This window comes from Olea europaea, unplaced genomic scaffold (assembly GCF_002742605.1).
Source record: "Olea europaea var. sylvestris unplaced genomic scaffold, O_europaea_v1 scaffold1823, whole genome shotgun sequence".
In the NCBI taxonomy this organism is placed as follows: Eukaryota; Viridiplantae; Streptophyta; class Magnoliopsida; order Lamiales; family Oleaceae; genus Olea; species Olea europaea.
The window spans coordinates 1-25,353 of NW_019235990.1; the positions used below are offsets into that span (position 1 = coordinate 1).

At 33.5% G+C, this 25,353-nt stretch overlaps 1 protein-coding gene across 1 annotated transcript; it reads left to right on the forward strand.

Moving 5' to 3' along the window:
- The first annotated feature begins 5,200 nt into the window (after positions 1-5,200).
- On the forward strand, positions 5,201-15,416 carry LOC111378503 (UPF0261 protein SACE_5696). Its single transcript, XM_023001717.1, has 9 exons — positions 5,201-5,578; positions 7,189-7,845; positions 8,617-8,823; positions 9,543-9,758; positions 9,866-10,085; positions 10,658-10,905; positions 11,545-11,723; positions 11,832-12,085; positions 15,060-15,416. The coding sequence occupies exons 1-9, from the start codon at positions 5,444-5,446 to the stop codon at positions 15,209-15,211; spliced, it is 2,268 nt and encodes a 755-aa protein (XP_022857485.1). The 5' UTR covers positions 5,201-5,443; the 3' UTR covers positions 15,212-15,416.
- Positions 15,417-25,353: the final 9,937 nt, after the last annotated feature.

Here is a 25,353-nt window from a genome sequence, read left to right on the forward strand (position 1 = left end):
TATAAATTGAACAAAATAATAGATGACTAGGTAAATGATTTGTGAAATCATCATTATTATCATTTTTAACGTTAGTGTTTTTATTATTCTCTTTTTAAAAATAACTGTACATATAACAAATTGTTCACATATAATTTAACTCCACATACGTTAAAGTAGTCAATCTAAATTAATAAGTGTATTTTGTATACTTATCTAGGCCATTAAATTAAGATATTTTGTATTACTTTTGAAAAATTCTTGCCTAATCTCGTGTATATATCGTTTATCAAGTAAAACTCAATGATTGAAGTGAAATTAGAAAAAAGGAACAAAAAAAGCTAAAGTAGACGAAATTCAAAGTTTGGGGACCAAAATATAAATATTGAATAGTTGATTCGGACCATAAAATAATAGTTGAAGATCACAAATTATTCTCTAGATTTCAATCTAATGTTCCGATTCATTTTTTGCACAGTAAACATTCGAATTGAAAAAAAAAATTGATATTTATAAAAAAATTGTAAAAATCTTAGTTAGCTTTTTAACGTACTTTGAATTGTCCAAATCGGATACCAGGAAATAAAATTATGATACAAATACTGATGACCACTTTGCTTTCCTTCTTTTGCTAAAACTCTATTTGAAACCTAAGTTGGATACGATTTTGGCCTAATTATCAACAACTATAAATACAAAACTTAGGCTGTACATTAACGGATCTCTCTCTCTCTCTCTCTCTCTCTCTCTCCTCTCTCTCAAGGTGAATTCATCAAAAGTTAGAAAGGAGAACAAATTTAGTACGTGAATTGAATCAATAAATATCAAGAACTTGAAGAACAAAGTTCGGGGTTAATAATCAAGAACAAGAATTAAACCATGACATATCTTTTTTGTATTTATAAATTTTGGATTATACTTTTCCATTCTTCTTTTTGCTAGACTAGATTATTCACAAGTAAACCCTTGGTGCGTATACATTATTGGACATATATTATTTTACTAGTCTCCAAGTTCTCACTCACTTTTATTATATTGCTAAAATTTCAAAAAATATAAAACATCTCCCATTTTTTGTTATATCCAGGTATCTGTGGAATTTAAGTTCATAAAATATTGAGATGATTTGCATTGTTGTTCCCGTCTTCAATCATCTCTCCATTTTCACACACCATTTCATTACAACTATCACCCCCACTGCAATATTTCTATATTTTCACACATTGCTTCATTTCATCCAATCCAATGCTAATAATAAAGAAAAGAAACTAAATGATTTAACAAATTAAAGAACAAAAAAAAAAAAGAATTGCAGATAAAAATAGAAAAAAATTATTATAAAGTTTTTTAATTAAATTGAATAATTAAAATTAAAAATAAATATTATTTAATTAAAATCGAACAAATTACATTCTATCATGAAATGAAAAGAATTTTAAATCGAACAAAAAATTATTTATAATATGAAGAAATAAATAAATTTAAAACAATTTTCAAAAAATAGACAATAAAAATAAAAAAAAAAGAAACAAAAGAAAGTTACAAAATTAAATTTTCTCGTAAAGAGAAAAGAATAAAAAATAATTTTAAATCGAAACAAAAAATATTTATAACACAAACAAAACAAACTAAAAAAAATGAGGAAAAAAAATTTCCCTCCTATCTACTGAGAGATTGTGGTGGAGAGTTTCTTTCCATCCACAGGAAACTCTCCTTTTGAAAGGAGAGTTTTCCTTTCACGGAGAGAAAACTCTTCGTGAGACTCCATCTTACAGACAGATCTCTTCGTGGATGGAGAATTTTTTTCTTTATTTATTTATTTTTAAATTTATTTTGTTCATATTATAAATAATTTTTTTATTTAAAATTCTTTTTAATTCTTTTTTCTTTATGATAAAACTTAATTTTTTCAATTTTAAATAAATAATATTTGTATATTTTTTTATTTAGTTTTCATAACTTTCTTTTGTTTAATTTTTTTTGTTTTTATTATATTTTTTTTGAAATTTGTTTGAAAATATATTTTTTTTAACTTTATTTTATATTCCTTTTTTTTTAATCCATTTTTACTTGTATTTACAGTACAAACGATATCGTTTCTCTATGTTGAATGGCAAAATGACTTGTTTATTCCATTTATATGATACATGATTGAATATATTTTATATATATTTATAGAAAAATATTAATTATTTAATTAATAATAATTAAATCTTGATCAATCTATGTTATATTCACTCCTTATCTTAATGTTTGAGATGATTTTTTTTTCCAAAAATGGAAAAAAATCAAGATAATAACTAAAATCGAGAATTCTAGTCTTTATGATTATCCTTCTTAACTTTATATCTAGAAAGTATTTTGTCCTGCAAAAATTCAAATGTTAGAACATTGAATAAGAAATAATGGAATAAAGTATAATCTCAAAAAAATTAAGCGAACTCAATTGTAACTATTATTTTACGCCAACAAGAATTAAAAAAAAATAGTTTAACAAATTAAAGAACAAAAAAAATTGCAGGTGAAAAAAGAGAGAGCAAAGTTTCGAATTTAAGATAAGTTGGACAAAATACTAAATGATTAGGTAAATGATCATTGAGTTCATCATAATTTATCACTGTGAATGTTAATTTTCTTTAATATTCCTCACTTTAAAATTAAAAATAAAAATTGTACACATAATAAGCTATTCATGTATAATTTTATGTTTGCCTACATTAAAGGTTGTCGATCCCAAACCCAAAAATAGAGGAGGATTTTCAAAATGTATTTTTTAAAATAAAATAAAAATAGATGGAGGCTCATGTACAATTTCTACTCAGCCCAAAGGTCGATGATCTTATGTTCTCAATTGAACTTTAACATTATGCATGAGCCGACTCATGTTCGTATAGCCTGAGTCGAGTCGGCTCATCTCCACTCATTTTCATCCCTAGATGTAGTTGAAAACCTTGTGAACAATAGTATTTCTAAGAGGTTTCAAAAACATCATTGATTGATATATCTTTGGGTAATTAGTACAAAAGGTTCGCATCTTTCAATGTTATTGTGCAAAACAGTCATACTTTTCATTTTTTGGCATTTTCACCCATACCTTTCACATTTCATTGCACAAAAGGTTATTTTCATCTTTTTTTTAATGATGGTTTTACCCTATAAAACAAAAAGAAAATATGAATTACCAACTGCAATCATAGTCCTTAAGTTTTTTAAAAATTACAAATAAATTATAAATTATCCACGACCACCACTTTCACAGCTGACCAAACTTCCACCTATAGATTCACATAACACCATCTCTTTCGGCCACTGTTGAATATTCTAAAATTATAACAAAATGATCCGAGGCAGTTTTAATTGATGTGAGACATTTTATAGGTTCGTCGAGGTGAGGGATAACCGTTGATGATGATGTGTGATCGTAGGCGGGGCCGAAAGTGGGATTGCCATGAAGAATTGTATATGATAGTTTTGTATTTTAGGATGTAAACGTGGTTGTTTTGAACAGATTGGTGACCAATACTTTAGAAGAGGAGGGATGTTGAGGAGAGTGGGGCGAGGCTGATAGTGGTGGAGTCCGATGAGTGTTGTAGCCAGAAGGTGGTGCTATGTGAATCTGCACACAACCTTTCTACCCCCGCGATCAATTGACTACATAGGTGCATCATGTACAAGAGAATATCAATGAGAAGAATGATTTTCTAGGTGGTTAGTTCATAAGCCCTCTTTCGACTCATGAAGTTAGTTCAAAAGCCCTCTTTCGACTCATGAATTTGATTTTGATGAAGATTTTTACAAGTATATTATGAGGCTCATAAAATGTTGGGTTTGATGAAATCACATGAAATATAAATTGTGTCTTGTTTCTTAACTTTCTTATAATCTATTTCTTTGAGCATGGTAAGCTTTAGCCCCCTTTATAGCACCATTCTTTGAAAAAAGAAAAGAAAAAAAATTCTCAATTATACTTTTTTAATAAATTTAACACATAAATTTAAATTTTTTTCTACTTTTAATTACACATTCTCTGAAAATTCACTCTTATAAAATTATCCTCCCAAAAAATACTCAAACCCTCCCTTATTTTTGCTTTCTTTCTCTTGAGATCAGAGTGAATTATCCACATGGGCATTGAACTTTGCAAAAAGTTTTCACGGGGTCACTAAACTTTAAAAATCATTCAATTCATCACTGAATTTTGCAAAAAGATTTTCGCGGGATCATTGAACTTTAAAAATCACTAAATTCATCATTGAACTTCGAAAAAGATTTTCACGAAATCTCTGAACTTAACAAAAGGTTTCCCAGGAGTCATTAACTTCTGGGAAACTTTTTGCAAAATTTAGTGAAGAATTAGGTGATTTTTAAAATTCAGTGACCTCGTGAAAATTTTTTATAAAGTTCAATAATAAATTTGATGAATTTTAAAATTCAGTGATCCCATGGAAACGTTTTATAAAATTCCGTGACTATTTGAATAATTCACTCCTTGAGATCAGTACGAACTTTGGATTTACTGTATGTCTTGGGCCAAATTCTAACTGGTCTGTCCAAGCGAGCCCTTTGATATCCTTATCTTATTTCTACTCAATGTCTCATCTGACGCCTAACCAGCTTCACCAACTCCCATAAAACTAGTTTTGTACGTTTGTGGACTGTGGTGTAAATTTTCTACTTTGTTACGTCATTATTATATTATTTTATAAACAATAATTTATGATCATTAAGTTTCAACTTCCACTGCCAAGCAGTGAAATTCGATATTCTAACGTACAAATCCGCCCTAAGCTTATTTGAAGCAATTTATACGCTAAGCCTCGTTTGGTTAAGATTAAAATTTGATTTTAATTTCAAAGTGAAATTAATAATTAATTTTAACACAATACATCATTTGATACACAATTTTTTAACAATACATTTCATCAGCTTTAAATAAAATTTAATTTGAGTCTGCACCAAACAAAGGATAAGTCTAAGGCACTGTTTGAAAGTGATTTTGAGAATTGATTTTGTGATCGTTAGAGAAAAGTGGGAACCGCCTGTGAGAGAAAAAGTCAAACTTTACAACTGAAATAGTAAAATAACGGTCAAAAAATCAATTTTTTGAGTGAAAAATTAGTCCCAAATAAGCTCTAAATTACTTTTAAAAACGATTTTTACTTTTATTCAAGCATTTATTTTGCAACCACTATCACTTTTCTTTAAAAATTATTTTCTGAAGTCGGTAAAATTTTACAATTTTGAAAAAAGAAGCTAATCTTTTTGGGCTTCTCAAATTTCTATTTCCATCCCAATTTCACTTCATATCATAACAAATCTTTGCCCCGAATCAAATTTTAAAGAATTGTAGGTTGCTATTCGAAATGGCGAAACTTGGTTTCATTTGATTGATTTTAGTACGCTGATCATTAATATCATTGCATTTACGCTGAATCATTGCCTTATACTACCTCAAAATTTCGCCATGGTTAATAAAGAGAATAAATCTTTGCAAGTTTTCTGCATTGGAACAGCTGACACGAAGCTGGAAGAGCTCCAATTTCTATCGGAGTTTGTTCAATCCAATCTGAACTGCTTTTCCAGTAACAAATCCTCCAAGGTGTGTTCTTCTTCAGACTAGATTATTATTATTATTATTATTTTACCTCGTTGATGTTTAGAATTGCTAAAGAAATAAAGGAATTTGAGTTATTTTCCCCCTACTTTGCTAAATTTTATTTAGTAATATGTGTGTTGAATGTTGTTAGGAATTTCCTGAAGTAGCATTTTTGCTTATTAAGTGCTACTGCACCGATATGCTTGTGATTGCAACGAATCAGTCCCTATGCCCAAATTGTTAACTTATGTATTGTCCGGTATCCGTCTAATCATTCATGGATTTCTATGGCGTACCCAGGATTTGAAGCATCATCTCCGCCTTGTGAGAGATTTAAGTTGATTTTTGATACTACAGACACTCTGCCATCCATTGCAGCGGAGCTGTTTCATGAGCAGGGGGCTGAGCAAAGTTCTTTGAATCAAACATTAAATAAAATTGATTCTTTTTTAGATATCGGAATCTGAATAGGATAGATGGATGGATCTAACTTTCTATTCATATGGATAACTAAAAAATGGATTGGTACTAGGATTTAACTAAAATTTCTCATGAGGCTGAGATCATGATTTAAATTCTGTAGATGTAATAGAAATCCGTGAGGGATAAGATTGACTCAAGTTCTCTTAGAGCGAGCAATACGTAAGTAAACAAAAAAATTCGAATTGTTTGTAACAATCCTAGCTTTGTGCCCAATCCATTATATTATACTTATTGTTCACTTTGGGAGAGCCTCAGCCTATCTTATCCCTTATGGCTATCTATCGCGTCCAAAAAAGATTCAAACCTAAGACCTCTATTTTATAAGAGATTTAAATTAAATCTTGGTACCAGTTCGACAGCTTGAATGGTACGATCCTTTAGTCACCCAGAATAAAAGTGGTGATCTTGTAGGTCTTGGTTGTGAAGATGTGTTGTTAGGTGCTCCATTTTCTTTTTCCATCGAGGTTGAACCTAAATCCGTGCTCAAGATATAAGTGTCGATGCACTGATAGGGGATGTATGGATTCTCGAAAAGTGAGGAGCTATGGTGGTCCCCCCAAACATAGATCCCACGAGTAAATTGAAAGTTAGATCTATATTGGATCAATGGATTTCACCCGCGCCCCATCCATCGTCCTGAGTAAAAGTTTAGTTTCTAACCCCGGATCAAACTAAAGAGTACACCATGCTAATGTACCTTGGATGATCCACATCTCAAGGTCAGGCGCCGATGAGTTTCTTGAACTATCCATGTGGCTATTGCCCAAGTAGTGGCAGGATTCAATTTAAATCTCTTATATGGTAGAGGTCTTGGGTTCGAATTTTGGAGATCCAACAGGAAATCGTAAGGGGTAAGGTGAGTTTAAATTCTCCCAAAGTGGATAGTACGTATGATATAATGGTTTAGGCACAAGGCATGGGTCGTTACAATGATCTCATTGATATTTTTCTTGAATTCAGCGTTTGAACTGATGTTCCATGTATGGCATTGTGTTGTTTTCACTTAACTTGGCAATCAAGATTGTCATATTAATCTGATTATCTTTGCTTTTATTAAATGCTGATTTTACCATATGCCAATATAGCATGCATTGGAAGTTCATGGTTTCATTTGACGTTTGTGTGCACAGGTCCAAGTGACGGTAGTTGATGTGTCTACTAGTACGAAGGGTACTAAGAGTTGTGGGGATTTTAAATTTGTATCAAGAGATGAAGTTCTGTCTTGCCGACCAGGAGTGGGGGAACATTGTGCTACCTCACTTCCAGATGATCGAGGCAAAGCTATTGCAATTATGAGTAAAGCACTTGAGAGCTTCATTGGAAAAGCTCATGGTGATCTAGTTCTTGCTGGAGTTATTGGCCTTGGGGGCAGTGGAGGGACATCATTATTATCGTCTGCCTTTAGGTCTCTCCCTATTGGAATCCCAAAGATAATTGTGTCGACTGTTGCCAGTGGTCATACTGAACCCTATGTTGGAACATCTGATTTGGTGTTATTTCCGTCAGTAGTAGATATTTGTGGCATTAACAGCGTGAGTAGAGTGGTTTTGTCTAATGCTGCTGCTGCTTTTGCTGGAATGGTTATTGGAAGACTAAAAGGTTCCAAAGGGTCAGCCACTAACGATGACAAGTTTACAGTTGGTATAACCATGTTCGGGGTTACTACTCCATGTGTAAATGCTGTCAAAGAAAGATTGATTCAAGAAGGATATGAGCCCTTGGTTTTCCACGCAACTGGGGTAGGAGGAAGGGCAATGGAGGACCTTGTTAAAGGAGGATTTATAAAGGTATTGGAGTCACATTATATGTTTTAGATCGCTGTCACAATTCTCACCTTGATAATCTTGCTTGTTTGGATGTCCTGCTGCACATTGTGGAACTAGATTTCAGCATTTGACAAAGCTTGATATAGTATCTAGATGGAGCATGTTTCCCTCTAATGATTATGACAATAAATATCTGATCGTTAAACAAAAAAAATAACTTTATTCCATTTCCAGGTGACTGAATAGAAAGATATATGGTGATGTCTTGATTTGGTTTTGGATAGGAGACTGTGTGTAATTACTTCACCACATTTCAATTGATAGAATCTCCAATTTTTCTTGAGTTGTCCTCAGTGGCAGAAAGTAATTATGCTGCAAGCTAATAGTTATGAGTGCTATGTTAGTAAAACTATGATAGCTTCAAATTCAATTATAAGATATTGACTGGATAATTGATCAATTCTAGTTTGAGTATATTCTGATTGTTAAGGAAAGATTGACCTGGCAAATACACTTATCACTTGATCTTATTTGTAGATGGAAATGTTTGCTTTGCAAAATCACTTAATAATAAAAAATAACATTCAAGGAAATATGATTGCCTATACTTTGACCAAAGGAGACTGCATTCAACATCATATGATCTCAAAATCATTCTTATGGTGTCCTTTTATGACAGTGATTGTGTGCTGCTAATTGTCATGAACTATGTTTATCAAAACTTCTATAACATCAATCTTTCGTGGTATCTTAACTTTTCATATCAAATGTCTGTTTCTTTATTTTCTGTAGGGCGTTTTAGACATTACAACAACCGAGGTTGCTGATTACATTGTTGGAGGTGTTATGGCTTGTGACACTTCCCGCTTTGATGCTATAATTGATGAGAAGATACCGTTAGTTCTAAGTGTGGGAGCATTGGATATGGTGAATTTTGGACCCAAATCCACCATACCTTCTAATTTTCAGCAGAGAAAGATTTATGAACACAATGAACAGGTGGTAGTTCTATATCTCTCTCCTTCATGGTCAACTTTTCTCATTTTTGGATATACACTGAGTTTATGAATTAAGAATATGCATATGGTAATTAGTACATAGTACTATATATTGGCTAACCAAAGCTGGCCAGTATCGTCTGAGGCACCCTAAAAGTCGCCTACTAGCAGACATATATCCGAAGATTCTAAAATTCAAAATTGCAGAAATCTGCAACTGTGTCAATCTGATGTTGACTTAGAAACCAAATTCCCAAAAAATAAATATGAAAACATAAGGAAAAAGCCCAGTCGACTCGTAAAAGATTAGAATTATGGCAGAAATGTCATGCCCAACAAGTCAAGCTGTATTGTTTTCTCTCATTTTCTGCAGAACTGAAAAGGAGATTTTCATTTATGTCTTGCATGGGTATGTCCTCCAACCAGTTTAATTAACTACCAAACATCTCTACTCCCATGATAACTCCTCCCATATGGAAGCTGTGCTCTTTTATAGTTTTATTGACAAACTGAACTTCCATTTGAACTTTTGGCAAATGGTTGAAAAAATAAATGCATCTATTCTACCTCAAAATATTTAGGATATTTTGGCTGGTAAATACAAAGTACCTACCAATGGGAAACTTAATAATTTTGTTTCATTATAAAGCATCTGAAAGTCTTTAAGATTAGTTGTGAACTGTTCCCTTTGCAGAACCAACTAGTAGCTGTCTTTTTCAGGTTTCGCTGATGCGAACTACAGTGGATGAAAATAAGAAATTTGCTTCATTTATAGCAGACAAGTTGAACAAGTCATCATCAAAGTTTTGTGTTTGCCTTCCAAGGAAAGGTATCTCTGCCTTGGATACACCCGGAAAGCCGTTCTATGATCCTGATGCTACTGGTGTTCTCATAGAGGAAGTACAGATGCTAATTGAAAGAAATGAAGATCGTCAGGTCCCTAGTAGATCGTCTATGCTTTCCAGCATTCTCTACTGTTTGGCTTAAGGAAGATTACTTCATTTATTTAACATCTTTATTCATTCACCTTATTGTACTGATAGGTTAAAGTTTTTCCACACCATATTAATGACCTGGAGTTTGCAAATGCACTAGTTGACTCATTTTTGGAGATCTGTACAAATTATAAAGGTGCATGCGATAATCAAACTAGCTACGAATCCATCCAAGACGTTCAAAAGGATACTTCTGTTTCTGAGATAAGTATCCAAAGGAATTCAACGGTTTCATACTGCCTGAGCATCTTCCCCAATGCAAAACAAGGTTCTAGTCTCCAATCCCCCACAATTTTCATTATTGTCATCTTTATTGTTTTCACTAAGGTGTTACACTACGAAATATTCACACATTTATCATGACATTTTACTCAGCTCAGCCTTCCCCATAAGTTATCAACACTTATCATCTCTTGATGGATGTCACCATGAAGAACAAAATATGTAAATGAATCATTTGTATTAATTTCATCCACATATCATGGAATTTGGGAATTCACTGGAACCAATTTTTGAATGCATTCCCTTGCAGGTATTCATTCTGTCCTTCAGAGGCCATATAATATGGCTCATGCATTATGTTTGGTGAAATTTGATGTCTTCCTCACATAAGTCAAACTTAAGATAACAATAAAGAGAAAATTTCTGGTTACAATAGTTCGGACTCGGACTGCCAATTTGTTTGAACAAATACTTCCGGGGGGTTCGATGTACTTGCAGTTGCTTGAGTTCTGTCTGTCAAGGCCAAGAGATAAAATTTAGAAGGGATCAAGTAGGTTTCTTTATATGTTCAGTTTCTATTTAAACAAGATCTGTTAACTTTTCATATATATTAAGCAGAAACACTGCAAAGAACGCAGCAGATACTGCAGCAATTGAAAGATCAAATAAAGAAGGGAAACCCCATTGTTGGGGCTGGTGCAGGGACGGGCATATCAGCTAAGTTTGAGGAAGTTGGTGGTGTGGATCTAATTGTCTTATACAACTCAGGCCGCTTTCGTATGGCAGGAAGGGGATCCTTAGCAGGTTTATTGCCATTTGCTGATGCAAATGCTGTAGTACTTGACATGGCGAATGAAGTGTTGCCTGTAAGTATCTTAATTTGTTATTTATAGAACTTTCTGATATTAAAGGCTCTTGAAATTTATGCTAAAAACATCTAGAACCTGGTGTGTCGAAATTGAATCTCTATGAACCAATTCTGTTTTTGAAATTGAACTAATTTTGCTAACAAATGGCACAAGTCTGTACGCTATTTATATTCAATGCTTGGTTATTCCCTGCCTTATAATTGGCATGTACTGATGTTTTGAGTGAATTATTTCAAAATTATTAGATTAAATTACTATTATCCAATAACATTGTGCAATGCACCAATTATTATGATTGTCCATGTTGCTGGTGCACTTTGTACTTAAAAGATGAAAAATTGCTTCAAATATCTGAAATATATCGTAGTATATGACAAGACATCTGAAAGCTTTAAAAGATGATGTGTAAGGTCCTCATTCCAATTTGGTAGAGAGAAGTAACATTAAAAACTTCTGTTTAACTTTTCTTAGTACTCTTCTTTCCATATTCTTTAATAACTTTCAATCTGTGTCGTTTAGAAATAATCATTTATTGGTACTCCGCTGCAAATAGGTAAAACTTCAAACTGAAAATTGAAAATATAAACCGTTCCCAATTGTGTTACAACCTATTTCTTCTCATGGTCATATGTATAGGTGGTGAAAGGAGTTCCAGTTCTTGCTGGAGTCTGTGGAACTGATCCATTTCGAAGGATGGATTACTTCCTGAAGCAATTGGAGTCCATTGGGTTCTCAGGGGTGCAAAACTTTCCAACCGTTGGGTTATTTGATGGTAATTTTAGACAAAATCTGGAAGAGACTGGAATGGGATACAGGTAATTTGAATTTGTGATATTTTACTTTTGTTTTGTCATCATTATCCACAAATGCTTCATCTAAATCAACATAAAAACAAATGTTCTATTTATGGATCACATATTTAGCTTGGAGGTTGAGATGATTGCAAAAGCTCATAATATGGGCTTCTTGACTACTCCATATGCTTTCAACCAAGATGAAGCAGTTTCAATGGCAGAAGCTGGTGCTGATATCATTGTGGCACACATGGGGCTAACTACATCTGGTTCTATTGGTGCACAAACATCTGTCTCTATAGAGGAAAGTGTAGGTTGTGTACAAGCTATTGCAGATGCTGCTCATCGGATCAACCCTGATGCTATTGTGCTCTGTCATGGAGGTAACATCATGCAATTTTTAACTGTCAGAAAATAATCAATACTTCTCCAAGCAACATCATGGGTTTGATCATTGCATCGTTTGATTCTAATTTTGTGTATGAGAATGTTTTCTATGTTTTTATATCTAAATATGGCTTCACCGCATACTTGTCAAGTTGCCATAAATAGGATGCTCACAATTGCAGATGGTGATACCACTGAATTAAGAATAACGCTATCTAGTTCCACTGGTACAAGAGCACCAGTCTAGTTGGTGACAATTGATAGGTTCAATTAATTGAATCATGTGACATAACATATAAGTAAATTTATCATTTAATATCATGCAATTGCCGTCTAAACTGGTAATTGGCACCAGTGGTGTTGAATAACATTACTCTTGAATTAAATGGTACACAAACAGTCCTCTGATTGGATTCCTACTAAAAGCAAAATTTGTAAAATACATCATCTTTACATCAGCTAGCTGGTCTTTCTTGAAAAGAGCATCCATCTGTGCAATTGACTAGAGGTTCACCTTGAAAGAAACAAGAATCCTAGGTCACCATCTAGTGGTTAACTTCATTAATTTAGTTGTCAACAAATAAACAGTCCATGCTGATTAGTGTTATTATTCTTGGCATTATTTCTCATCATTTAATGTGGATGTCTTCTTACAGTTATGAATCATCCACCTCAAATCTTAATCGAGAGGATGTAAAATTTTATAATCTCTTGAGCAATATATTACTCTATAATGACTACTACACATTTCAGATATAGATTGGATATTGTTGAACCAATTCACTTATCATTTAAATATTATCTTCATCAAATCCTCTTACATATGGGCAGTAATTTTCTATTTTTTTGCATCAAAGCCTAACATATGCACAATTCATTTTTTGGCTCTTCAAAATTTTTTCGAGAAAAATTTTATTTATTTCTTTCCATCTTTTATTTAACTTATTTTATTATATGTCAATGACTATCACTGGCCGAGGAAGTGGGGTGCGGGGGGGGGGGGGGGGGCCCCAAGTGGGGGGCATGCTAGGCTGTAGCCCAGCAATGTCCCCCTAACACATTAGAATTTTGGCCCAAGTTTTAACATTAGCCCAATTCTAGTTTAAATCCCAACCTAAGTCCAATACTCAATTGTTCAAATTATATTAAAGACACTACAATTATTAATTACTCTTTCCAAGACATTCATGAAATGTGAATATTTTATTGTCAAATTAGATGTTTCATTTAATGCATGTTTGACTTAGATCTAAAAGTAAATTACTTATTTTAATATTTAGGGACACAACATATTTTTCTAAATTATGTATGTTTTCATTTATTACTAATTAATAGTTATAAAAAAATACTTATTTTGACCATAAAATAGATATTATGATCAAAATAAATAACTTACTATAGATTTGATATTGATAATAAAAAGAATATTAGTTAAAACTTTCAGTTGTTCGGAAAGACTGGTTGTTAAAGTTGTTGGAAAAGTACTAATTAAATAAATTTTTAAATGTTCATTAGTGGATATGTATTTTTGCTTAATTCTATTATGATTCGGTTAGTTTAAAATTTTTAAAGGTAAGCATTGATTTTCTATTTGGTTAAAAAAAAAAAAAAAAAAACAACAATTTAGTGTAATATCTTAATGTGAGACGTTTAAACTTTTTTTATTTTATTCAGTGTCGTATACTTTTATTGTGAATGTCACGAAAATAGCTTTCGAAACTCGATCTCTTGTGGCATAAATTCATTCAATAATTTTTAAATTTCAGCCCATCCTAATATCATTTTCTGGCTCCGCCCATGATGACTATTCAATTCAAACATGATTTGAATAACTTAAGAATATAACTTATTAAATGCAATCATTGTAAAGTAAAAATAGAGAGTACGTTTGACTTTCCGAACTGTCTATTTTAAAAAAGTTAGAATGAAGAGTATCGAAACCATTTTTTATGTATTGACTCTCTAAATTGGAAAGTATATTGTATTTAGAGAGTATTAGATGTGCTCTAAGTTTATGTTGTAATACTTTAAAGATGTTTTACGTAAATTTGACAACCAAAATTACTCCAACAATGGATGGATTTAAATAAAGTAGACATCCATTATGACTGAGAAAACGGTTTGCCTAAAAGATCTTTTCTTTAGCTTGTTACTAGATCGTGGTTGTGAAGTAGCGTTTAAGGCATATGAGGTGTTGAAGGGTTATGTCTATCTCATAGGATTGGGTTTGAGGTAAGGGTTATTATAAAAATAATAAGTTTGACCAATGAAAAACTGTTTATTTTGACCTTATCTACTTATAAGTAAACTTAATGGTAAAGTTTAAAGCTTAGCAAAGCATGCACTAAGTAATTTTGTGCTATTTGAACTGAAGACTCTGGATGTAATTTAGCTGAAAGATTTGCCTAACCTAGTAGCCTGCAGCATTGATGGTGCTTTTGTGTTTGTGATTGGAGTTTGGCCTTGGAATGATATTACACTTCTTACGTTAATTTCACCAAAAGACGAACATTGGTATTTGGTTTCGTAAATTTTATTTATGAACAAAATATATTGGCATTATGTACTTGTTGCACTGTCAAATGCGACCTAAAACGGATTTGTGAAAGAGACACTTTCTTGTAATTTATTCTCGTTTTGTAATTGATGATACATGTAAATCCTATGAAAAACAGGTGATATCATTGTCAATTCTTCTTCTATCATCAATATTGACCACAGGATGACATATCAGTTCATCTGTCCAAGACTAAGATGTTTCTTCTGCTATACCCTAAATTCGTTATAAAGATATTGCACACTAATAAAAATACTCCTAGTCTTGAATGATATCTTCTCGTAGACACGAACAGATTATTTTTTCTGTCTTTTCACTGGCGTTTCCTATAAAAACAGAAATATGATCGTAAATGACATTTCAGTTTTACTCTGGTGAAATGTTAGAAGAATAAATCCACTTTGTAATTTCAGGTCCTATATACGGGCCTGCGGAAGCAGAATATGTATTGAAGAGAACTAAAGGAGTTCATGGTTTCTATGGTGCATCAAGTATAGAGAGGCTGCCCGTTGAACAAGCAATAACAGCTACAGTTCAGCAATACAAATCTATTTCTCTCACTTAAAATTCACCTTATTTCTGTTTTGCGAGTTTTTAGAGAAATGCTCAGTGTATTTTCTTGTATGCAGACTCCTGTTTCTTCATAAAAAACTGTTGTTTAAAGTTGGGATTGCATTTAAACGATATGAAACATATACGAGGACTTCAACTAAAAACCTGAACGTATTTTCTATAGGATATCTTGTATCATAGTGGTTCTTGCAGTTTTACTCTCTTTAATGAAACGTTACTTAGAGCCGTTTGACATGGCTTTTGAGAAGCCAAAAATGAGCTTTTGAAATCCAAAAGTTATTTTGTACCCTTTTGACTAATTTTATAAAAGTGTTTTTTCGAAGTCAAAATGAAACTCTAGCTAAGAAGGCCTAAGAAGACGAAGATGAAGTAGAAAATAAGATAAATGAAGGAAAATCACGGCTAAAGGAATTGGTTTGTTAAATTGATATACAAGAAGATTGTATCATGGGTTCGAATCTTATTTCCTCCAACGCGAAAATGAAAGGGGTTGGCAAATAAAAAAAAAAGAAAAAGAAAAACTAGTCTTACTCTGAAGCCCAATCCCCTAATAACACTGCTTAGTGACTAGGAGCAAAGAGCACATTGCACCTTGTTTTTCTGATTGAGAGATTTGTGGAGGAAAAAGGAAACCTAGGAGAAAATAGCCTTTTTCAAGCAGTATATGCATAACAATGATATGGCCACAGATCGCATAGCTCTACAAAGCATGGGTAATTTGAGAGTATAGAATTTGTCGTGTTTGTCATTTTCACAACTCTACTATTCAGTAAATTCTACTCTACTGAATCTCTCTCTCTCTCTCTTTCATTGCCACATATCCATTCGACCAAGGAATGGAAAATTGTTCTTCTGTTACACGAATCTAATTTTCATTTCATCTGGAAAAGGTCATCTTTTTTCTCAAAAATATCTTTGTAATGAACCAATAGTGTTCTGTTAGATAGGAACAAATATTAAGGTGGTAAGATGATATTTTGAGTAGTCCTGGACCTCTAACACAAACAGACACGTCACAAGTTCCAAATTTTACACGTTATACATTTTCCCTCTATTTCCCAATTTTGTAAACTCGACCTTTCAAAAGTAGAGGCAGGACTTTTATTGTCTTCTCTTAATTAAACACACTTCCACACCTTGAAATGCCTATTGTACCACACGTTCCAGAATGAAACATGGACCATAAGGCAAAGACTTAGTGGCTCAATATTGAATTTGAATTCGTTCTTTCTAGGCTCTTTATAGTAAGGCCAATGAAATTGAATGCACATCCAATCCCAAAAAACAAAAAAGGCTTGTCGAATAAGTAGCCTTTTAAAACAAAGAGTAAATCGATGACATGCCTGATTCCATCCACTACATTGAAAGACCTTGAGGGGATGGAAACTAAAGATAGGAGTACTTATTTGGACTACGAAACCTGATTGAAAGAGTTGAAAGAGCTCTAGCTTACTAGTTATCCTGCCTAGGCAAGACTAAAATCCTTAAGAAAGATGGAACCTCAAACATTCAACAAAGAAAGTGCTTTATCCAGGGGCGGATCCAAGCATAGGCTCCACCGTGCTATAGCCCATGTCCGCCCCTAAAAATGTCTATTGTTTTTTTTTTAAAGATAAATTCATTTATATTTGTATTGTAGCCAGTGTCCAAACTCAAGGTTGGATCCGTCATTGGCTTTATCCATTTAAAATTGAATTTTTCTTTCTACACCACTTTCCGTTGTAAAATCACCAATAAAAATTCTCTATAATTCTTCACTAGTCACGCAGGCTTGACTGAGTTAGGCTCCATTTGATTCTCATTTTTATTAAAATGCATTTTTCTCTTTCTTCTTTTTAACAACACATTCTTTATTAAAATAATATTATACGTAAATAAAAAGACTTTTCTTTATTTTTCATTCACATTCTCCATCAATCTACTATTCTAATTTTTTTTATAATAATGGGTGTCAACCACCCTTTTAAGCTGTCTGGAAGGAAAAATTTCTTCTTAATCAAGAATGCCTCAACTAGATAAATTCACTTAGTCACATAATTCTTCTGATCATGCATTTTACTCTTTACTTTCTATATTGCCATATGCAACTATGGAGGTGGAGTACTTGGGATCAGTAAGAATTCTAAAACCAAGAAACCAACTGATTTTACATCGGGAGAACATCTAGAGCAAGCAACACCCCAATAGATTGAAAGATATTTGGAGAAAAGGTTTTAGCACCAATATATCCTACATGTACTCCAGTGTATGACTTTATTCTAAGTATCCCAATGGTGTAACGCCATTGGCACTTTTTCCGAATCTGGGATGCAGTATCTGTTGATAAATGATTATACAATGGTGGTCCTTATAAACTAGTTGTTCTACACTTTCGACAGCATTTATCCTGAGCCAGGATCGAACTCTCCACGAGATTCATAGTTGTATTACTTATAGCTTCCTTGATCGTAGAAAAAGTGAATTCGAAATTGTCGTTCATTCCAATGCATAATTTGTATTCATGAGCTTCATATTCACCCCGGAGTTCACTCCTAGAAATATAGCCATCCCTACCCCCCCTCCCCCCAACACAATTTCTTTATGGTCACATCCCCTTTTCCAACAATTTTTCATGTTGTTGTATGTGCCTTAAGGTATCTAGATGCAGTATTTTCTGCTATGAAATCGACATGGGTTAAGCATTTTTTGAATTTACTTTTTGGAAATGGAGCAAGCTACTACGAGACAAAAGATTTTCTAAAGAGAGAGTCTAGTAATTACTAGAGTAGAGTTAAGTTAAAAGGAACAATAGAACAATCTCTTCAAGCAAGCCTCTGGGATCTCCTATTGACCCCTATGATATGGTAAAGGGAGATTATTATGGAAAGTAGTGATTACAGATTCCCCAAGAGAGAGTCGGATGAGGCAAGATCTTCACTGCTCTCCCGAGGTAGCTTCTTGTCGATGGCATGGAGCAAGATCGGTGGTTGACTTACTGGTTGATTACTCCGCCTTCTATTATGTACTAATAGCCTTTTCTTACAAGATATCGATCTGAGGCCTAGGAAAGCGAGTGTCATGAATCTTGCTGCCAATCAAGAGTTGTTCGTTCTAAGTAGGAACGTAATAGAGAGAGGACATTTGATGTCTAGAGGTAACTATAAAGGATTTTGATAGATGCCTCATGTATTGATATCGTGGATTTTCTTGTTGAGTAATATGTTACCCATTTTTCAAATATATATATATATATCCCTGAAGAGAGCCAATTAAGGATTCCCCTTTTTTTTCATTTTATTTCCCCATTTTTGGTCCATTTGCAGCTTTTGGTCTTTTCAACTCCCCACCCCCCCCCCCCCACCCCCTCCCCATTTGCTTTTCTGCACAAGCTTGTACTCTTTCAACCACCCCAACTCCATCTTTTATTATTGTCAACTTCCTTTATTTGTAATGTCCAAGCACTCTTTTATTTGTAGTTCTTCTACTTCATCCACAGCCATTTTTGCTAGGTTAGTTGTATACATTTTTTTCATGTATTGTACATATATTTTTTTTATTTATGCAACAAAATAATATATATGCTTTCTTTGTTTTTTTCGTGTAGTGTACAGATTTTTTAGTTCAATATTTTTTGTTTGAACAAAAAAATTTAATTTTTTACATGTTTGTTTTGACAAATTTTTGTGCAATATCTTAATATTTATTGCTATAATCTATTCCCCACTATTACCTGAAGTTAATTGATCTATTTTATATCGTGCAATTTTTGTAGGAATGGAATTTGAGAGTGATACCAATGATAATGTATTTGTTCCTCACGTGGTTATCAGTGCCATCCCTCACATTGGATAGGAACTCGAATCATCTGATGAGGCATACAATTTTCACAATCAATATGCACGGGAAGCGGGGTTTAGTATGCGAATACAAAATTGTAAAAAGAAAAAGGAGACCAATGAGTATTTCTGGAAACTATTGTGTGTTACAAAAAGGGCATAATGAACAAGACCTACAAGATGAGCCATAAAGATGCTGTACCACGGGCTGGGGAAAGAAACCGTGGACATGCGCGATGTGAGTCAATGCTAGACTATCAGTGGTGAAGCAACAAATAGGGCATAGGTGGATTGTCAGGAGATTTGTAGAGCAACATAACCATCCCCTTATCATTCCTAGAAGGGTACACTTATTAAGATCACACCGGGGTATCTCGAAAACAAAGAAGGCTCTTGTCCAACAATTTTTAGAAGCCAATATTCCCACTTGTCAACAAGTTCGACTTATGGAGATAGACACGGGAGGTCTATCCTCTCTTGGGTGCGTGGAGAAGGATATCAGGAACTATGAAAGAGATATGCGATAGGAGTTGCTGGGCCATGATGTCAAAAATCCGATCGAGTATTTTGCATTTGAGAAAGAGAAGAACCCGAACTTTGTCTTTGATTATTAGACTGATGATAATAATAAGCTTGTGCCATGTTTTTGGGCTGACTGTAAGTCAAGAAGGTCATAAGCCTACTTTGTTGATGTCGTGGTGTTTGAGACAACCTACAACACGAATAGGTACTCAATGGTGTTTTGTCCATCTGTCAGAGTTAACCACCATGGCCAGACCATTATATTTGGGTGTGGTTTATTGAGTAAGGAGACGATGGAATAATTTGTTTGGTTATTAACTAAGTTCATTGATGGCATGCCAAACCACATGGCCCCAGGGGTGATCATCACAGACCAGGATGCTGCGATTGTAAGAGCTATCTCCATGCTATTGCCATCTACATTGCATCGTTTTTGTCTGTGGCACATTTTGAACAAATTTTCTGAAAAAATGAATGTTGTATTGTATAATGACCAGTATCACAGGCTAGTTGGCATCATTAAACAATCTGAGTCGTCAGTGGAGTTTGAACAATGATGGACCGAGGTGATGGAGACCATAGAGTTAGGTAACAATGAATGGTTGAGCAGTATATATGAGCTATGTAGTCGATGGGTACCCACATACGTCAAACACATGTTTGCTGCAGGCATGGTCAGTAGCTAGAGGTCAGAGAACGGTCACTCATTCTTGAAGAAATACATGGGAAAAAAAACTCTCTGACGGATTTCGTTTCTTGATTTAACAGGGCATTAGTTCATCAGAGGCACACGTAATTAGCTGCTAACCATATTGACATAAGTCAAAAGCTAAGGGTGAAATCAACCTTTATGACGGAGAATCAAATGGTGCAGGTATACACAAAAAATATATTTTTGTTGTTTCGAAAGGAAATAGAACTGAGTAATTTTTACATGTTCTCGAAGAGATCAAGTTCCAATGAAGCTAAAGTATATGCAATTCAACGTCTTGAGCCAAACAGAACATTTGATCGACATCGTTAGGTTACTTATTTTTCATCCGCTGATTATATCTCATGTAGTTGTCAAATGTTCGAGTTTGAGGGTTATCCATGCTAACACATTTGCTACATGAAAAAAAGTGATGTTCTTGCCAAAGAAATATATTCTCTGTAGGTGGACAAAAAATGATAAGCAAGCCAGAGTGTTTGATCCAACTACTAGGTCATATGTTGATGATGGTCCTGGTCAATCATTAATGTCCCGACATGGGATATTGTCTCATGCAGCTTCATATCTAGTTGCAGTTTTGATAGATGTTCGGAGCACTTTTCTGTTGAATGAGTTCCAAAGTTTGTGCATATGGCTCAAAGAGATTGACAATAGTGGGGATGTCGGCATGAGTAGAAACAGAAGCCAAAGTCGAGAAGAGACCCAAGCTATTTGTGATCCTAATACTGTTAGAGCAAAAGGGAGTGAGAAGCGACTAAAGGGTGGAAAGGAGAAAGCACTTTCCCAATCCAATAATAGACTATGCGTTGCATGTCGCACAAGTGGTCACGACAGAAGAACTTGTCCTATATAGGTTAGTCAATGTTAATTGTTTTTTTACTCCTTTTTTTCATTAATGTTTGGTCCATTTGATTCATGCCGGGTAATAAGTTTATTTATCAGATTGGACAATTCATATCAACCACAATACTCGCAGGATGCGCAAGTCCCACAGTACTTATACCATGCATCGGACCCACAGTCATATCATGCGTCGGACTCACAGTACTCATACCATGCACCAGAGGATGGCTACACAATTTAAAGGTAGTAGCAACTTTGAAGCGGCCTCGTGTTTTTTTCACAATCACTATCAGTTCCCGTAGATGTAGTTTTATTGTTTTGTGTACAATTTAACATGTTTTTTTATCGGTTTGTTTAACTTTAACGTCCTTGTATTATTGTAACTTACTATGCTTGAACGTGCATTGTCTAACAAATAATTTTTTGTTTGCCAATTCAAACAATGGATGCAAAATTCACCATAATTCGAGCAAGTTAAATACCAAAATTCACCATAAATTTATTTTTCACATTTTTCCAAACCACTTTTTAACCATACACATTTTTCAAAACTACTTTTTAACCACATATGTTACTTTTTAAAAAAAAAAAAATCAAAAGAAGTGTTATAATACTAAAAAAAACACCTGAACACACTAGTAATCTGTAACAAAATAAAGTTTAAATCCACAAATGTAATCTACATGTAATAAAAGAGCGAAAAATAAAAGTGAAGCACTTAAAATAATAAAAAAGATGTGCACTAAAAATTGAAGCAAAACAAGAGTACAAATTTGTGCGGAAAAGTAAATGGGGAGGGGGGGTGGGTGAGTGGCGGTGGGGAGTTGAAAAGGAAAGAACCAAAAGCTGCAAATAGAACAAAAGTGGGGAAATAAAATGAATAAAAAAAGGGAATCCTGAATTGGCTTCACATCAGAGCTGAAAAAAATGTGACATTTGATGGAAAGCAGGCCCCACAAGCTTGGTTCATTATCAATATTTTACTAAAGATATTTTTTTCCATTTTATCATAATTCAAAGGAAAAAAGGCTTTTGACCAAGTAGTCGAAATTGGGGTATTGATTCTCTTAGGGCATGCTTGGGAGTTTTTTTCCCACCTTTTTTGATTGATTTTGAATGGCATCATTTATGAGGGTTGAAAAAAATTGGTGCTTGCAAAATTTTTTGGACTTCATTTTTGAATTGTTTAAAGAATTACCAAAAATTAGTATGGTGTAATTTTGACCAATTCTCTCAAATGATCAAATCGACGATTTTTTTATCGTTTCTCATATTCTCTTCTAATTTTACCTTCTATAAAATAATTATTTCTAACCAATATTTGTTCAAAACAAACTTGTAAACAATAATATATTAACTAAAAAATTATCTATAGATGAAAAAATTACATTATATTTAAAAAATTACTTATAAGTAAAATATTACTTATAAGTTAAAAAATCACTTTTACGTAAAAATAAAATAAAATATTTGTTTATAGAATTTATATACAACAAATAAGACAATTATAAAATAAAAAGTTACTTAAAAGTAAAAATTCAATTAAAAATTATTTAGAATTACAAAATTAACTTATAATTTGTAATGTTTACTTATACGTAAAAAAATATAAGTTAAAATTTTAAGCAAATAATTAATTATATTAAAATTTTTAAGTTAAATATAAACCTATATGTTAAAAAAAAATCGGTATGCTCATAAACAATCAAAATTGATACTTTAAACCCTTGTTTGAGCCCCATTGTAACAGAAAGAACGCATTTTTAAATAGTGATCGATGGAAAATGTGTGGTTAAAAGTTAAGAAATTTTTTTGGATTTGCATGTAATGTTATTTTATTAAAGAATATGTGATTGAAAATAAGTTTTGAAAAAATGAATTTTGAAAAGAATGAGGCTCAAACAAGGGCCAAATATATATCTCATAACCAATATCCTGAAACTCCCAAGCAGGCCTTAATGTCATCTTGGCTCAGCCAACCAAGTATATTTACATCCATGTTTAGTAATAAGTGTGTTTTTACACACTTATTTAGGTCACAAACATGAATGAATAACGAGCAAAATGATTGAATTGTGACTTAATCTCGTTACATTTGTGAATTGTAGAGAACAACGATAAACACGGTGAAATTTAGGAGAAAAGACGCGAAAAAGGACTACAATGATGCAAAGTGAAAATTCAGGGACCAAGGTACAATTATCCAAAAGTTGACCCGATAAAGAAATCGAGAAATTGATTAAGTCAATTTCCAATTGATGATATCTTGGGATGATGGAATGGAAAGAATGAAGAAAAGATGCAAAGAAGTGAAGGATTCAAGTAGAAGGACCAAAATGAACATCTTCCATAGTTGGTAGCACTATGTGACCGCATAGTGCTGCCCTCTATGCGGTCCCATAGAGGTAAATCGAAAGTAAAATGTCAAAAAAAATTACTTTATGCGACCGCATAGAGATGCTCTATGTGGTCGCATAGAGCATTTCTGGGCCAAAACCGCAGTTTCCTTTTTTCGTCGAAATTTTTATGGAAACAATATTTTTAGGGTCCTTTATAAACAAAAACTTGACCAGAATGATGGGGAGGCCATTTTTACAAGTTTTTGAGAGATTTTGAACGAGAAACGACGAGAAAATAAGAGGAAAACATCGCGCCAAGTGAAGATTCGATTGAAACTTGATTTGGGTGATGATGTTTCTTCAACTATTTTTGTGTTTTCTTGTTTTTAGCATGTTAGGCTAGATTTTTCATTGCTAGGAGATCGATGAACCTTGTAATCCTACGTTTGATTTTTGGTTTGGATTTTTGACGTATTTAAACGCATGTTCCGGAATTGAATGATTTATTACGTTTTTATTTCCGTATGATTATTGTGCACGTAATTATATGATTTTGGTGACCTGTTTTATACATTCGAAAGGAGGAAAATAGGTCCGACATAGTACAAATCATCATAGGATCCGATAGGGGATACCTCTATGCCTTGTGTGAATTATTGGATATTCATGAATTTATAATGCATTTCGGTATGTTAGTATTCATCATAGAAATATAGTTGAATCATATATTGGGATAGGTTTGGCATTGCTCGAGAGAGATTGCTAAATTAAAGTAGGAATATTGATTCATCTTTTGTGGAACTGTGTGTCAAATTTGCACGATTAAAAATTGAACGGATATTGCTTGGGGATTCGTAATCCCAGTGCGTTATTACATTCATTAATTCCATAAAATTCTAGTAGATTGTGTCCAGGTCATTTGCATTTAATATATTTCTTTCATTCACAATCGCATCATAGTTTACATCTTCTTTAACTAAATCACAACACATCAATTTTATTTTCGTGTTTCGGTTAAGATCATAATAGGTTGATTTGAACTCATTCAATCCTTGTGGGATCGATACTTGGACTCATAGTCCATTTTACTACTTGTTAACGAACCGTACACTTGCGGCAGGTTTTGAATCGAAACAAATAATTTCGTGAACAAGTTTTTGGCGCCGTTGCCGGGGATTGAAATTTAGTTTAATTTTACCCATTGTGGCACTAATTTGAATTTATCTAGATTAGTAGTAGTTAGCTTACTATGTTTAGTTTATTATTTACTTTAATTTAATTTTGTGTTAATTTTGCTATCTCAGGGCTTGTATGCAAGGAGCACCTGATCGAGACTTGGTTCCCGTAGATCCAGAGATCAAACGCACATTTTGTCACAGGCAAAGAGCGGCACAACAGATGGCTAACGAACAAAATCGATCGATAATTCCACTCAACGAAGGCGTGGAGGTTGAAGATGACGGGAATACGATACTTGGGGACTTCATGGCATCGTTGGTGGTCCAAAATCAATCTAGCATTGTGTATCCTCCATTTGGGCAACCGAACTTCCAGCTAAAAACAAATGTGATTCAACTGTTTCAGAATGGGCATCAATACCACGGGATAGCTAGTGAGAACCCACATACTCACATATCCTGAGTTCTGGACATGTTCCAACACTTTAGGTACCAGGATATCTTAGACGATGCTATAAGACTGCGTTTGTTTCCACACACTTTGTGGGATAAAGCACTTGAATGACTGGATTCACTTCCCGTCACAAGCATCACCACTTGGAACAAGCTAGCCCACAAATTCTACACCAAGTTCTTCTCGCGCAGCTAAGGTAGCCAAAATGAGGCATGACATCTCTATATTCAACCAAGGTGAATCCGAATCATTTGAAGAGGCATGAAATCGT